Here is a 16,777-nt window from a genome sequence, read left to right as displayed (position 1 = left end):
GGCAAAATTGTTGCCAGTTAATTATTTATTGATCAACGAATTGATCACCAAAGCCAGCTGACCATATCTGTTGAATCTCTCATTACAATATATCCCTTGACAGAAAAGAGTGTTGTGAGTGTGGGGAAGCAGTTTAAAAAGGCTGAGAGACACAGGAAATGTTTCTGTAAGGTTTACTGAGTCGAGAAAGACTGCTGCACACAGAGCTGAAATAAATAAATGAAATAATTTTATCGTAATAATTATAGTAACCATCATAGTAAGATTGCTTATTTAGGGTTTCTGTCTTCTTTTATATATATAATATATATAACTTTCAATAAATTGTTCCCTTTAATATTTTTTCTCCTGTGTGTATGCATGAGACTTTGGTTTGTTCCACTGAATGTCCTGGTAGCAGCATTCTGTATCCACGGTATCGCACGGGAGCATCGTCCCCCGGGTCGTTTCTATAGCAATGCTAATCGACAAGGCACCCTCCCCGCCATCCTCGCCCCTGCGCTTGTCACCCTCTGCACCTATAATCTGAGGGTGTAGTGTCTTAGGGGTGGGGTGCAGGGCATCGGGAGGTGTCATGAAGAAGGTCTCCAGTTGTCTTTGGTTGGTCGTTGAGTTTGGTTTGCGGTGATTGGCTGGCTGTTTTTGGTGCAGCTTGGTTTTTATACATTCTAGTTCCTAAAGCTTCAGTCCCTGCGGTGAGTTGTCACGGGTTCATGCAGGGACTAGATGGTCCCTTTCCAGAGTCCCTTGTGATCCAGCTTCACTCATGGTTGTTGGTGCACTCACTCTCACACACACATACACACACACACACACACACGCACACACACACACACACAAACACACAAACTCTGTTGCACTCTTACATTTCCTCGTCGTCGTCTTCTTCTTCGTACAAACATGCATTTATTCAGTAAATCTCTCACTCGGTCATTCCCTCGTTCATCCATCCTTCCAGTCATCCAACAGTCTCACAGGTTCCCACCAGTTTAGCAGTGAGACATATAAGTGCGTCACATGTCAACAATCCATTATTGGTCCATTTGATCTGTGCAGATCACTCTATCCCTTTGTCCCCGTCTTCTCCTTTCTATTTTCCCTTTATCCATAGGCTGAGCACCCACTCTCTTGTTCGGTCAGTCTTTCCCACCCGTGTTCTCTCTCTGTCCAGTTGTAATCCCATACTTGATACTGTCCAGCTGGTCCAGAACAGGAGACATGAAAGCCTTGTGGTTCTTGTGGTTGTGGAATAAAGGCCTTCGAAGGGTTTGGGACTCTGGCTGCCCTTCAGGTTTCCTGTCAGTGTTTCTGGCCTATGAAGGGAAGCAGACCAGGTCCATAGAACTTCTAGCAATGGACCAGAAAAGATCTAGTTGGTCCACTTAAAGGGAACTAAAACTGAGAGGAACAATCACTAACTAAAAGGCTGTAGTGGCAAATTAGTAGGTGTAAAGCTAAACCCCGTGAATGATTCATCAAGTTTCTGGTCAATGTTTGTCCCAACAAAGGGAGATGTTCAGTCGTGTGCGACAGAAGAGATGACTGGGTTAGCCATTGGCAGGCTCAGGTCAAGGCTTTGGATGACAAGACAGTGGGTGCTAGCGTTAGCCACTACTAGCGGGGCCCAGTAGCACGAACCCTTTTGCCCCGCTTGCTGACGGTGGTGAAGCGGAAGGGTGTGGTGAGGTCGGGCTGCTCCCCAGGTGGGAAACGTTTCATGAAGTGTACATCCTGCTGGTTGGGGAGCGTGTGGGGACCACGGCGAGGACGGCCTCTTTTAGTGAAGCCCACGTACCAGCCTGTGTAGCGCGCTGACATCAGAGCTGTGTAGTGGTTTTCCAGAACCTTTTCCACAAAGACGCAGTCTTCACTTCGATTACTGGCCTTCTGAGAGAGCAGAGAAACCACAGGTAACCACAGACACACACACACACACACACACACACATTGAGAGACACAAAGAGAGGCTGGTCAGGAAACTGTAAAATACCAAGATATTCTAGATAAACATGTCTCCAAAAGGAAGAAGTCTCACCTTTCCTACCAACTTGCCGCGACGGTTCATGCACAGGTAGAAATTGGTTTCTTTGCCCCGGATTCTCACCTGGCTACCAAAGGTGTCAGCCTCCACTACGAGCTGGGCTTGTGAAGGGACAGACAGAGGAACAGACAGACATTAGAGCCACAGGCTTTGCATAAAAGTACAGATATGTATATATGTTGTGTCTGCAGGTTATACACAGGTTTGTTATGTGGTAAGTAACTATTGATACTTTATCAGTACCATGTTTAACGGAGAAATCTGAATTTACTGTAATCAATCATAAACTGACCATTATAACTAATCAGGGATTAAAGAAACATACTAAATTCAAATACTCGCTTCTGTGACAACAACACTACAACCACAGTGTCCTCTTTTTAAATTTCTATTCCAGCCTCTAACTTGTGTTATTGTTTGCCCGAGTGCCAAATGAGTAAACGCCTGTTTATGAGTCATACGAAATCATTAATCTTTTAGAAGTTTATAACGGTTAAATTGAGCAACATGTTAACAGAGTCTGGCAGGCAGTAAGACAGGCAGTCACTGAACTCCAACTCCAGAGTCTGTATTTTCAGAGCAGTGGGCATTTGTTTTCAGGCTAACAGGCTTAGCTTTACATCAACAGACAACTGACAGTTATAAACAGCTGATCAGCTTACAGTGTAGTACTCGTCACTTGTTACTAGCAGATTAAATCTTGCGATCATCTTGTGCTCCTGCAGTGTTCCTGCAGCCTGCCTGATCTTCCTTGAGTCTGGAGAGGATGGGGCTTCAACTAACTTCAATCATATACAGTATATTAACTAGGATTTCAACATGTTTCATATACTGTCTGTGCCTCCAACTTGCTATTTGGACTACAGTACTCATTTTTGGACTCACAACTGTTACATATTACTCCTTTAAAAAGATACAATATCTGTTAATTATAGTATAAAACATAGCAATTTGTTGTCCTGCCTAAAACTTTGGCTCACAGCAGCAATACATGACAGTTTTAAGTAACTGTAACTGTAGAAAAGAAAAAAAAATCCTATTTTATGCATATAGGGTTTTATTTTTCTCTTTGCTGTGGTATCAAAAGAGATATCAAGTATCCTTGTTTTATACTGGTATTACATTAAAGTTTAAAGTCTGGTATCGTGACAACTATTAAATTGTATTACACAAATACTAGAGGTAGAAAGATAAGTGCAACTCATATTTAAAGCTTACTTAGTTTCATGTTGTTTGAGATCATTTATCACAGCTGTGAACAACATTCAAGTTTATACAAACAAACACTGTAAAGTAGCGTGACACTAATTGCGCAGATTACCAGCCACCATTAAATCAGATTTGGCTTTGAAGCAGATAAGGCATTCACATTGAATCACAGTTTTAGGATTCATAGCTGCTATTAAACGCGCTGATAAATCACAGGCCAATGTAAATGTCTCTGGCTGGACAGATGGTTGTCAGATAAGCCCGGTCGCACACATGGATGTGAGGCCGCTGACCACAAATGGGCCTCGTAAAAAAGATAACAGCCAAGAGTAGACGGAGCACGGTGGGCCAAGAGGAGCGGGGAACACTCAGACTGAGTGTCTGCGATACTGTTGTTTTAAGGTGTGTGCATGTCCGCGTGTACCTCTGTGTATTTGTGTGTGTGCAGATGCATGCGTGTTCCTTCCAGGCAATACCGCTTCACCAACTGCACATCTTCAGAGAGCGCTTGTGCCTGTTTAAAAATAAATCCCTAAAATGGTTCCTACATGACCTTAGTCAACAAAGGGGTCAAGAGAAATCAATACCTCCCTCCCTCTTGCCCTCTTCCCCCAACTCTCCTCTCGTCTCCCTTCTGCTCCTTCACTTCATGTTTACACCTTCATGCACCCGCCCCTTCTTTGCTATATTTCTTCTCTCTTTGCTCTTGGCTCCCGTGTGTAATCGCCATAGTTGATCGGGTTTGAGCATTTGTCAATAAACAAACAGGCTTTTGCATCTATGATCCCATCTATGGCTTTAAGTGGCGTGTAAGCACCCTGACACATTTGTGAATGGATGGGATGTGCAACATGAGCCACCACTGGAGGAGCACACACAGAAATCTGAACTCTAGCTTTATGGCTTGGCTTTCTTCTGCCCATTGATTCTGTGTGTGGTTTAAGAATGGGTTAGACATCATTACAGACGGAGAAAGGTGGAGAGGAAGAAGAGGGAGTGGGGGATGGACAGAGGGAGTGTTAGAGGATGGAGGGAGGGAGGGTGGGAGGGAGAGGAAGCCTGCTGTTTTAAATCCAGAGGAGACAACAGGGAGGATGAGAAATCAATGGAGGGATCGATGGAGGAGATGAGTTTCTAACACTCTACCTGCCAGGCTTCTCCCACTAACTCACACTTTTTTTCACTGACACCTTCTCCCTCTCTGTCTTTTGCTCTCTTGTGAATCATTGAGTCAGCAGCCAGTCGATGAGGTCTTTGTACTCCCAAGACAAGCTCCACTGCCCCTCTGCCAAAGCCTGGGGAGGCATGTGTGTGTGTGCTTTTGTGAGTGTGCCTGCACAGTTGCATTCTGGATCCATTCATGCATGCACTTGGTCAACCTTCAAGTCTTTGTACTTGCAACCGTTAGTTGGTGTGAATGTGCATGTGTGCTTGCCTGTGTTCTGATGTGTGTGTGTGTCTTACCATATTTGTCTCCATCTTCTCCTCGAGCACTGATTCTGCGTCCCAGCACCTGCACATGTTTGCCGCTTGTGCGGCTGTAGAGCTGGTAGACCCGATGGTGTCGCCGACTCATGGTGTCTCGCACCTGCGTCTGGTTCTCCACATGCACGCTGAAGTTGACCCCATCCACACCAAGTACCTGCTGGGAACACACACACACACACACACACACCGAGGCAGACATCCAGAGATTGGCACACATACACACACATACAGATACAGAGAGTCATGAACAGGCTTGGGAAAACTGTACATATGACCAATATACTTTTTCATCAGTGGTACCCAACCTTTCCTTTAAAGAACCTCCTTTCAGTCATTGAGAAAACTGACAAGTGACATATTTTATGGATACTTCATGCTATATATTCAATACATAACAATAACAACACAGAACAACTGATAAACTGGACAATCAACCAAAATAGTGAATGCACTAATTGCAGAAAGTTTGTGTAAAAAGAGTCATCTGGATTGCTTTTGATAAGATTTAAATCAGACATTAGTTTTCATTATATTTTTGGGAGCTTTTTATTGAAATCTCTCTCTATTATGTTTTAGCTCTTTGGTCGTTTTAACTGTGTACTTTTCTACTGCAGTTTGCTGTTTAGCAGAGAGTGAAGGCTCCGTGAATATAGTTTATATAGTGTCCAGGTCATCATCGTGCACTTCTACTGTACAATCTTTTTCAAGTTTATATCTTTTCTTCACAAAAACAAATGAAATTCTGAGATATGGATCTACTGTATATTTTTCTTTTTAAAAAGGGACTTTTTTTTTTTACACCTCTTAACTGAAGAAGTCCCTATAACCCCCCTAAGAAACTTTGGCAAGCCCTAACTGGGGGTCAGAACCCCCAGGTGGGAAACCAGTGTTTTATACTGCATGATTACTCAGCCATGCATGCAGACTCTCACCTGTAATGGATTGCACATCACCAGTAACATCTGGATACATCTGGGAAAAGCAGAAACAGATGAGTTTAGAAATATGTAAGCAACACTGAATGTTGGAAGAGTCATGCGTGACACCATCATTTCCATCTCTTTCTTCTCTGCCGTTCTTTCTGTTCAACATCTCTTTTCCTCATTGGGCGATTACTCACACTGCTGGGTGTGTGGCTGCCTGGCACAGCCACTTGACATACAGACAGGCAGATGTCCAGGGATCAGCAGACAGACAACACCCAGAGCAGTGTTTATCGTTACGCTACCAGCCTTCTGTCCAAACCCTGTTTCTGACCCGATCATGACTTTCGCCACACCAAAATCTGGCCTCCAAATGACCTGATTGGACCGTGGCGAAATGGCAAACATGCCGAGACAACTAGAACATGTTTTGGTTTGGACATCTAAGGGACTGGGCTGGCTTATTTGGCTGCTCTGTGTATGTAGACAGCTGGGCTGGACTACAGGTGTACACTCCACTGTGATGTGGCTTTGGACAGCAGTGGACTGCGGTTGCATTTAGAGATGCTATGAATAAGTGAGAACATGAGCTACCAAAACGTGTGGAAAGATGATTTATGGAGGAATCAGTTGGTGGGGAGTAACTGTGGATATGTCGCATGCAGAATTAATGTGTATTGTCCATATGGAGTATAACTTTTATTAAGAATTTCTTACTACTTACTTGACTTCTTGGACTGAGAGAGACATTTATGAGTGAAACAGCTGGTTACAGTTAGAATTAAAATTCTTCTGACATTATCACATTGCTTAATTGAAGTTTAGACCTTGACCTTGGATGTATCAAATGTTATTTACAGCTTTAGTAAGGGAGTGATTGTGTTGCGCAAAATCTACTCTGGCAGTCCTTGAACTGCTCTGAATTAGTGGCTGAAGACTTGATGAAGTTCAGAACCAAGTGTGTGGGCTGAAAAGCAATTCTATGAATTTCGTCTTTCCCCACCTCATCTTCTGCTATCTCTCTGCATGCCTCTTCTCTCTCTTCTCTGGCTTGTTGTCCTCCCAATCTCTCTTCCACCTTATCTCTCCGTCCACTCTACCTTTTTCCTATCGTTCCCTGCCTCCTATCTGCCTTTATGTTTGGGGTTAGAGGGGTGACTCCTCCACACTGTCATGGGCATGCACACAGATGTGCAGATGTGTGCAGGGTGTGTTTGTGTGTATCTGTGTGTGTATGTGTACAGGAGGAGCAGGCAGCTGACAGCTGGGCCAAAGCAAAGACATACACGCTGCTGAGAGAGGGAGATAGCGAGGAGTAGAAGAGAGCTAAACTGCACAAGTACACATAGAGAGAGCGAGAAGGCCGGGCAGGGCAAGGTGATGTAAGAATAAATAGAGGGGAGATGAAGCGAGGGAAGGCTGACAGATAATACAGGAGGTGAGAGATAAAATCAGAAAGAATGGACAGATGGAGAGAGGGTAAAAAAATGTTATATCTCCAAGGACGGAGGAGAGAAAGTGGCAGAATGAGGGACAGTAGTGTAACCACAGAGTGTGGTCTGGAGTGAGGAGTAGACAAAAAGATAAATAATGGGAATGAAAGAGGTGGGGGGGTGAACTCATGCACATCCTAACACATGTCACTGCCTCCTGACTAACACACATATACCATCCTGCTTCCTCTCTCAACACTTCTTTCCCGTAGCTGGTGTGTTGGCCCCTGACTCGTTCTAATAGATGCACAGATGCCGGGCAGTGCAGCAGAGTGTTGGCCCTCACATTTTGCCTGCGCAGCCGAAAAAACCTGAGCGCCCTGTGCATTGTGAGGACTCTCAGCTGTTAAAACACCACAGCTGCACTGCCGCCGAGGACACTGCAGGAAAAGTGCCTCGGCACTGGATTCCCCCGCTCCCACAAAAACCACAGACACTCCATATTATGCCAGCCACAGAGAGAAGGAGAAGGAGAGAGAAAAGAGGGAGACAGGATCAGCCGAGGGCTGGGGGAGGGATGAGAAAATGGGAGAATAAGAGAGCGGCGAGTAAAAGTCAGGGAGAGTAAAGACAGAAGGAGGTATGAAGAGAGGGAAAGCCCGGTGCGCCTTGGCCGGCTGCCAAAACAAGCAAGGGTCTGACATCATAAACCTGCGTCCCAGCAGATCCACCATATGGAGGCTGCGGTTAGACTAGCAGGCCTCAGCAGTGAGGACTGGGCAGCAGCGTGGAGTGAGAGTGGTCGGCCTGGTGGGAGTCAGCACAGAGCGGCGGTTTCAGCTGTGTGTAGCAGTGGTTAGCGTGGTAGGCCAACACTGGAGCAGTGGGCTTCGGCATGGTGCAAGAGTTTCAGATGTTGAGCAGTGGGCCTCGGTGAAGAATAGTGGTTGGTCTGGTGGGTGTGTGAGTGGTATCAGCAGTAATAGGGCCTACAGTGGAGCAATGGCTAGAGAAGCAGAAGGGCCTTAAAATGGAGCTGTGGCTTTAGGAGAGAAGTAACAGGTTGTTGTGGCAAAAGGCCAACAAAATTAAACATGATCAAGTCTTGGGCTGCAACTAATGGTTATTTTCATGGTCCATTAACCTGTCGATCACTTCCTCAATTAATCGATTAGTTGATTGGTCCATAAAATGTGCAAAAATAGTGAAAAGGTTGATCAATGCTTCCCAAACCCCAAGGTGTCGCCTCAAATATCTTGTTTTGTCCACAACCCAAAGATAGTCAGTTTAGTGTCATAAGTGACTGAAAAAAAACAGGTAATATTTACATTTGAGAAGCTGGAATCAGAGAGTTTGGGCAAGTTTTATTTTTTAAAAATTAACATTTTTTCTTATAATAATGACTGAAAACAGTTCATCAATAAAAATAGTTTAAGGTTAATTTAAAGGTTGCCAACTAATTGATTAATCAACTAATCATTGCAGTTCTAATCAAGCCAGTATGAACAAAGTGAAGTGGCTGTGGTCAAACTGATAGGCAAGGAGGAAATGAATGGAGAGATGATTGGCTCTGGAATACCCAAACTAAAACCAGCAGACTAAACAGTGAGGCTGCTCCTCCTCGGATACTGCCAGGGGCGCCATCATTCAGCAGTTATTAATTCATACTTTTTATCTGAGCAAGTATCTGTGGAAAAAATGGGGGTATAAGGCAAGACAGGAAGACAGATGTAGGCAGTTAGGTGGGTAAGTGGAGAGAGTGTGAGGGGAGACTCAGACGAAGAGAAAGTAAGGCAGACACCAGCAGCAGCAGCAGCAGCAGCAGCACACACCCTGTCCAGGTTGTGTGAGGAATGAGAAGTATCTGGAGATGACTGCCATCTGGGAGAAGTACAGCCGACACAAAGAAAGAAAAATAAATCCCTTGGCTTTTAACAAGACACACCTCGAATGGGCAAACTCAAGCCCCCTGAGTCTGTATCCTCCTCCCTGAGATTTGCTCTTGGCACTTTATCATTTTCCTATCCCACTAGATAAAGCCGGTGTTATTTGACTCAACTTCTGAAATATTTTCAATACGAGGGGGAAAAAAGCATTTTCTTGGCGATGGGAAAATGGCCTTTTCTAAGCCAGCCTGGCCATCCCTGAAGTAAGTGCAGATGGTGATGGAGATGTTTATGGCAGGTTTTATGAGTAACAGGGCCCTGACTCTGACCCAGTGACCCTGAACTGTCAGCCAATCAAAACAAGGCCTTCCATGGCATGTTTTCTATGGGGACTGATGAGGAGTGATGTAATCGTTAGATACTGCAAACCTCCTCTCCATCATCTTCATCTGTACCTTGTGAAACTAGTTTTAACAGTTGCAGAGAGATGTATATCTGAGTGGATGAATGAGATTATTACATTATGAAGTTATAGAAGTGACTTACAAGACGGTCAGCGTGGAAAGAAGGGACCACATTGCTTCCCCCCTCCACTATGGAACTTGGCCCAGAGACGGTCTCCTCGCTCGGTCTGAGCCAGTCCGACAGTCCGGAGAGTCTCCCTGTGTGTTTTGAATCCGCTGGATGTTGTGCAGAGTCAAAGAGTCAGCGGACACTCCCGTTGGCATCGGGCGCGGGCAGTGTGGGGTTTGAGGCCGGGGTAAGTGTGCCACTGTGACCGCCGGGCAACCTCTAACAGCTGTCCAGACCGGTGGAGAGACGGGTGGGCGGGGGAGTAAAAGGGGAAGTTTAGGGCTTTAAAGGCAGCGCGTCCCCGGCAAGGAGAGGAACAGGTGAAAGCGCGCTCGCGCGTCACTGATAACCAACTCCAGTCGACCCCGCTGACCCTCAGAGGGATGCTCAGCCCCGCGGACAGATGCGCTGCGTGCGTAATCTTCTGCGTAATCCAATGCGTAACGTTTCAGCGCCACAGCCAGATGAACCGTGTACTTCGTGAGATGATTAGAGAAAGTGTTTGTTCCAGTACAGACAGGAGGACTAGGATGCAGGTTCAGTCCCAGCACACCGGGGTCAGGAGCTGGTGGAGGTGGGCTACCTGGGCTGGTTGATGGAGCAAACGGCGAGCTGGAGACGGGGGCTCTGCGGGCGCAGGGTAATACAGGGCGGTCTCGGTCATGACTGCGCCCCCACGCTGGCTCAACGGGTCTGTGGCTCAGGTGACACCGACCAACAGGGTCCGACAGAGAGGGTGATAAGGTCCCAGAGCGGTCCAGCTCAGAGGGGTGTATGGAGAGCGCTGAATGAGAATGGGAGGGGATAATAAAGGGCAGAGAAAGACGAGGGAGGGAGGGGTGGCTGGAGAGGATGGGAACAGCTGTGACTGGGTGGCGGACTCAGCCACCCGCGACACAGCGAGGAAATAACAGCCGCACTTTGCACCTGATTTTGTGGACTTCCCCGCTCGCCTCAGCCGCTGGTTACCGCCTGGCTGCAGCAGCAGTCCTCCCTGCGCCCTCTCGACACAATACCAGCCAAAACACAGCACGATGACATCACCTCCGAAATGTTTGAAGGGGGAAAATGCAATCCGATCTTTTTATTTATTTTTTTAAACGTAGAAAGTTTAAGCAGTTTCTGTGAAAGGGGAAAACACGAAAGTCTCCTCGTTCCGAGAGAAACCAACTCCGCGGTGCAAGAGGAGAGGAGCCGAGCTCGCCAGGTTGTGAAGAAATAAAGTTAAAAACGGGCGCACTGGAAACGTGTTTACTTAGAAATCACACTGACAGATCGACTCCCTGACCAGAACCTGCACCGTCCCTCTTCTCCTTATATCTGCCTCTCTGTTTCATTCAGACACCAGAGGAGAAAAACGCAAAAAGAAGCCAGTCGTGCGCTTTTTTATCCACTTTTCTGCAGATCCTTCTCCCTTTCAAAAAAATTCCAAGATTTCCTTCCATAAAAAGCTCTTCTTGAGGGGGCTGCACAGGAGAGGCGCGTCGGCAGGCACAGACCTCACTCCAAGAAAAACCAGAACAAGATTTTAACAGACGCGGATCAATCCTCCCTCCCTCCTCTCCTCGCCTCACTCCCTCCCACCTCCTTCTCTCCTCTCCTCTCTCTCTCTCACTCTGCCTCGCACACACGCACATGCACACTTATTGGATCAAAATGGGATTAGTCAGTCGCTATGCGATGCCGACCCAACTTTACACAGCAGAAAGATCCATTTTAACAAGTGAAAAACATCTGCTAATGAGGTGAGATAATTATGTTTACAATCGAAACCAACTTGTTTCTATCATTCTTCCTGCAACAGGCAATTTTCTGTTGTTTCAACTAATATTTGTTTGTGGAAATTCCTGAAACAAGTCAAATACACTGGAAACAATGTGAATGATGTCATGGTATTAGGAGCAATTCTTTCGTTTCCAGAAAATGCGATTTTAAAGAGCATATCAGAATAAATGAGTCTGACAGAAAAACAAAGTGGCAAAACTTTCTCTTTTCAAAACAAAGACACCTGCCTCAGTCAAGTGAACATCTGTCTTCAAACCAAGCGCACTTCTTGCCCTCCGCTATCTCCCCTGAAGATAACCTCACCCCTGCAGCCTCAGTGGCCCCGGACTCACTGAATATGGAGGGTGGAGGGCAGTGCGCACACACACACCCTTCAGAGCCGCCGCGCTTTCAAGTGATGTATTTTGACTCCCCATTTCATAACTTTTAAGTTAAACCTTAAGAGGGAAAAATGAAACGCAGAATGAGAGACAGTCGGGAGGGCGGTATGTAAGCACGGACACGGATCCAAAATGAACATTTCTCAGGGATTTCGGCAGCAACGCCCGCTCTGCGCTCCCAAAACTCCCTCTCACCGCCGCACAACCGCAGACGGTCAGCCAAGCCAACACAACACTCCTGCCATACCTTTCATTCACACACACACACACACACACGCGCGCGCGCACACATACACACACACACACTGGAGCGCAGACAAGGAGAGAATAGAGGGAAAGAGAGTAAATTTGTGCGTGTGTGTGCGTGTGTGTGTGTGTGTGTGTGTGTGTGTGTGTAATAGAGGTGGGAGGGGGTTGGCCTCATACATCAGGGACAGTTATCTTGGCTCCAAGTGTAGGCTTATTCTTTTCAGCATTGTACTTTCAAATCACACACTTGCACACACACACTCACAGACTTGTGCAACTGGACAGGGTTGAATTGGGCTGGGTAGGGTAGGGGTACTGTGGTTGAATGCCTTTCCAGTCATGCTCCATAGACAAGCCTCTGGCCCTCTTTCCTACTACTGGCTCCCTCTGTCTTTGCACCTGTGTCTAGGCGCTTTTTTTCGCCGCTCACCGCACTGCTGCGAGGGACACGAGTGTAAATGTTGTGGAGAGGGATTTGAACCACATTCTGGTGATGAGGTATGGGCCTCGTCTGGTACTCTTAAGCCCAGATGGAAGGGTTCAGATTCAGAACAGGGACTGCAGCAGCACATCTTGGTACAATGGTGGAATAGGAAACAGCAGGCAGAGGAGCCCAATAATTGATTTAAACAGTCATAATAAATTTGTAGATAGTAGTAGATTTTCCAAAAGAATCCTGATGCCGAGATAATCTTACTCCCATTGTAAATCTGTAAGATTTATGTTACACTATGATTCTTCTGGCAAACAAGTGCATCTGGCTCAGCAGTATGCACATAAGTTTTGGTTGAAATACGAAAAGAAAATTAAGGACAAAATTAGATTGAGCCCCATTCACATCTGGAGTCACAGACAGTTGTAATAACATATTGTTGCTCAAACAGCCAGTTCCCCGCCAAACAAAGCTGTACCTGCAGCAAGTCTTAGAAATGACTTACAGCTTTCTCCCTCTGTGGCGATAGTGATGGTCTTATGCTTTTTACATCTCACAGAAGAGCAAAGGACTGTACTCTTTGTGGTCAATAGACTTTTATATGTTGAAAAATGTTTGAGTAGGAGCGCTTCCTGGACACAAATTGAGTTTGTTTGAGGTGCTCTTTGGATAGGGACATATGTATACTCAAAAATTCACAAAAAACCCACAGAGTTATTCTCTTTTCAAATAATTAAAATGCCTTTATCACACAACATATCAAAGCATGGCCATGTTGGACCCTAAAACAAACAAACACAGATGTGATTTGGCATACAAGCTTTTGTCAGGAAGTCAAACCTTTTAAATGTCTGTACACCAAATGTTCGTAAAGACGTTGGGAAAAGGGCTGTTTATTTATTCTTTGGGATGTTATGTATTGTAACACTGTCTTGTTTTGTGTCTGTTTGATTATTTGTTCTTCCTGTCTGACTCTCTTGGTCAGGACTCCCTTGAAAAAGAGATTTTTAATCTCAGTGGGATCCTTCCTGCTTAATAAAGGTTAAACGTATAATATGTAAAATCTGCCTCTACAATAACAAAACCACAACAAAAGACATACCAACCACCATAGCTGCTGAATATCTGACATTACTCATGCTCATGGGTGAGGTAATGTATTAACTTCTTATTCCTGTTAGGTCTAGTCATGTTTATCAGCTTCCTTCCTCATTTTCTGACGTATCCTGTGTTTTTCCAGAGGTTATAGCAACTAGCAAGTAACAACTAGCACAAAATGCACCATTACCTTGAATAAATTACAAATTTATCTGCATTTGAATATTGTTGGAAACATTTAGGATAATGCAGACATTTTAATGCAGAAATGTTATGTATTATAGCTTTAAATTTGGTCTGTTCCAATGCTGTTACAAGTATTGGAAAATGCCTCTGATATTGATAAATCTGCGAGTACACAAGTCTATGCACTGATCCAATACCTCATAATGTATTGGTCCCAAAATGGGATTTGTCTTTCTTTGGTAATCGTGAACTGAATTGGACTGGATTGTTTGGGGGTTGTGGGGAAAAAAACAGACTCTATATTTACTGGATTGAACTCTGAAATACTTTTTTTTAATGCACCGGATTGGTACTTGGTATCACACAGTCAGGAAAGAAAAAAATGGTATTGGAATATCTCTACTTTAAATGATAAATATATTTCTAAAAAAGTCAAAGATGTTTGACAAGTGTTTCAGCAAGCAGAACCAAAATGTTAAAAATATTTTAAGCCAACCAGACCTTTTCTTCCTCTCTCCTTCTGTCACATCACTCTTTCTCATTCATTTTCTGTCCTCCCTATCTGTCTCTTTAATCTCCCCGGCTGTTTTTTATCTGCTCACTCTGTCCCTCCCTCTGTTTGCAGCCAGCATATTGATTGCCCATGTCTTTGCCTCTGCAGCTCCTGCCTATTGATCCTCAGCTAAGACACACACACATACACACACAAACTTGTGTGCACACACATCCTCGCATACACGGATGTCCCCTTCCCGTTTCTCCGCACTCTACACACACCATGTTACTTTCATGCAGACTAACTTTGCCACACACACATTATTCATAAGTGCACATGTGTGTGCATTCACATGTGCACAAACACACACAAAGAGACGCACACCAGGACACCTATTTTTTGCATATACCCTCTGTTGTGTTGAATAGACTTGGCATTGATGGACGTTATGCCTTTGTGCTCCTCTCTCGACTCATTAAAGTGAATGAGAGCCGTGTGTGTGTCTGGGGCCCTGTAGCTGCTGTAGGTCTGGGCCTAGTATCTCTCTCTCTCTCTTTGACTGGGCCTGCAGGCTTCTTCATCCAGGGAGCCTGGTCAATATGGCCATTCTGTCTAGCAATTAACATCGATCAGTGCTCGTCAATACCGTCAGCACCCAGACAAAGACCCAGGGTGCATTGCGTGTGCTTGCCCTTTCTCTATCACAGTCCAACAAATCCCCAAACAGCACTCTCATTATATGAGGGCATTCTGGCCTGACCCCAAGGTCATCGTGGAGGAGAGGCATGGTGTGCTGGACTCTAGGTTATGGGTGACTGAAGTGGAACCGAATGCAGAGCTTGGAGTGTTCTGAGCCACGGGCCAGTTGTTGACTCATTATGACAGTTGTGAGTGTGCATGTAGAGGTGGGAGTTTAGATAGTTTTTGGTTCGGACACAGTCAAAGACAAGTTGGCTGGCAAGCGGCAATATCATCCCCCCGCTGTGTACTCTAAAGTGTTTGACACTGTGAAAACTTTGAAGAGTATAAATGCAATCCATCATTCTGGTGACTGCACAGATTTGGAGTTCTTAGATGTGTCAAGTGCAGTGGATTGTGTCCAATTAGCTTTGTCTATAAGGTATGGGCTGTATATGTTTGGACGGGAGGAGGGAGCGGGGAAGCAGGCCTGTGTATATGTGCTATCTCTGGAGGGAGAGCGAGGCTTGTGGCTTTGATTAATACCTGCAGACATGGACGTTAAACTTCACATCAGATGTTGAGATGTCAGCCTAACATTGGTTTCTGGGATAGATATCCCTACTCTGTTAATCACGGGCCAAGTTTAAACTGTTCCCCAATGTGTAAATGTATGAGACACTTAATAAAGGCTCTTTGATGACAGGGAGGCCCACGCAAAGTCAAGGAATGTGTACAGTGTGCCGGGCTTTGAAATGAGAACCTGTTCGCCACTTGTCCGCGTCTGCGAGATGAGAGAATCGACAGCTGCAGCTAAGTAAGAGCAGGAATTAATTAGCAGAGAGCCGTTTGTGCGATAGTGAGCCACGGTCGAGATGAAGAGAAAAGCAAAATATTGTTTTTATTAACAGCAATGTTGGTGGTGCACAGCCTGCTCCCTTCTCTCGCTTAGAAAGATTAATCCAGTGAATATGAACGTTTACTCTCCTCCCTCCCAGAATCCATTGCAGCTGTTGTCTCTATACTTAGCCCAGCTGAAGCACTGGAATAACTTTACTTTGACACTTTCAAGTTGGAGGGTTTGATGCTGCTTTGGACATGTGTCAGGGTAATTATTCATGCAATCTAGCTTGTCACTGTTAGGCTAAAGCCCAGTTTTGCAGTGAATCGTACCCAGGTAGTCGTGTTCTTTGGGCTACACTTGCCTTCTAAGCAAGATACATGTTATGATTTTCATTATGGATATTATTCAGTGGCTTCAGGAGTTTGTTGTCATTGTTTTGGATGAGGTTTGCCAAAAAAAATTAGCTAATAATACAAAACATCTGTGCCTTTCAGATTAACCAAGTGCAAAATACCATCCTCAGATTCAACAACATATGAAACCGAGCAGCAAGACTCTCATCTTCACCTCTCTGCCATCTGGCAAGATCACTTGTTGAAGTTTGTACACTTTGCACTGATGAAGTGGTATGTAAAAAACATAATGACATAAAAAGATCAAACATGGAAGCCACTATCTTCATGCAGCTGGATCATATATCAGCATCATCAAAAACTCATGACAGAACCTCATACAGGTGCCAAGAACGCCTGACCCTCTCAATAAAATTTAATGAAAGACAGAAAATTAATCTCAACAACAACAGGGACCATCTGCATATTTAATTTGACATTTAGATGCATTAAACTGGTTGTGTCTAGCAGTGAATGCTAGATATGCAAATATGTGAAAGTCTCATGAGATTTGCGCATGCGGTCTCTTCATTGTTTCCTCAGGCTGTAGACACATCCAAAGTCTCCAACAACAGTTTATTTTTATGACTTATTCATCTATTTATATAATTGTTTGTTTTGTGAGCAGTATAAAGGGGCTGGAGCTGGCATTTCTTTATACAACCTTCTTATAAAATTATAAA

General features: G+C 44.9%; 1 protein-coding gene across 3 annotated transcripts; it reads right to left on the bottom strand.

Annotated features, from left to right (window-relative positions):
- Window positions 1–207: 207 nt before the first annotated feature.
- fgf18a (fibroblast growth factor 18a) lies at window positions 208–11,089 on the bottom strand. Of its 3 annotated transcripts, none has more exons than XM_084719219.1 (5): window positions 9,527–11,089; window positions 5,671–5,710; window positions 4,715–4,895; window positions 2,036–2,142; window positions 208–1,884 (listed from the first exon to the last, which is right to left on the bottom strand). In XM_084719219.1, the coding sequence occupies exons 1-5, from the start codon at window positions 9,556–9,558 to the stop codon at window positions 1,615–1,617; spliced, it is 630 nt and encodes a 209-aa protein (XP_084575345.1). In that variant the 5' UTR covers window positions 9,559–11,089; the 3' UTR covers window positions 208–1,614. The 3 variants fall into 3 exon arrangements, with proteins under 3 accessions (XP_084575345.1, XP_084575344.1, XP_084575343.1); XM_084719218.1 differs by having other exon boundaries at window positions 208–1,887; window positions 4,715–4,892; window positions 9,527–11,088; XM_084719217.1 differs by having other exon boundaries at window positions 208–1,887; window positions 9,527–11,087.
- Between the last annotated feature and the right edge of the window lie 5,688 nt (window positions 11,090–16,777).

Source organism: Lutjanus erythropterus, chromosome 5 (assembly GCF_056507025.1).
Source record: "Lutjanus erythropterus isolate fLutEry1 chromosome 5, fLutEry1.hap2, whole genome shotgun sequence".
Taxonomy (NCBI): Eukaryota; Metazoa; Chordata; class Actinopteri; order Lutjaniformes; family Lutjanidae; genus Lutjanus; species Lutjanus erythropterus.
This window is presented reverse-complemented; position numbering and strand designations above follow the sequence as displayed.

Excerpts from the sequence above, each read along its gene's own strand:
- fgf18a (XM_084719217.1), bottom strand. The coding sequence starts at position 9,558 with ATGTGGTCCCTTCTTTCCACGCTGACCGTCTT. Across the intron at positions 4,896-5,670 it reads TGATGTGCAATCCATTACAG|CAGGTACTTGGTGTGGATGG; the intron begins GTGAGAGTCTGC and ends GTGTGTTCCCAG. Across the intron at positions 2,143-4,714 it reads AGAAGATGGAGACAAATATG|CCCAGCTCGTAGTGGAGGCT; the intron begins GTAAGACACACA and ends TCCCTTCACAAG.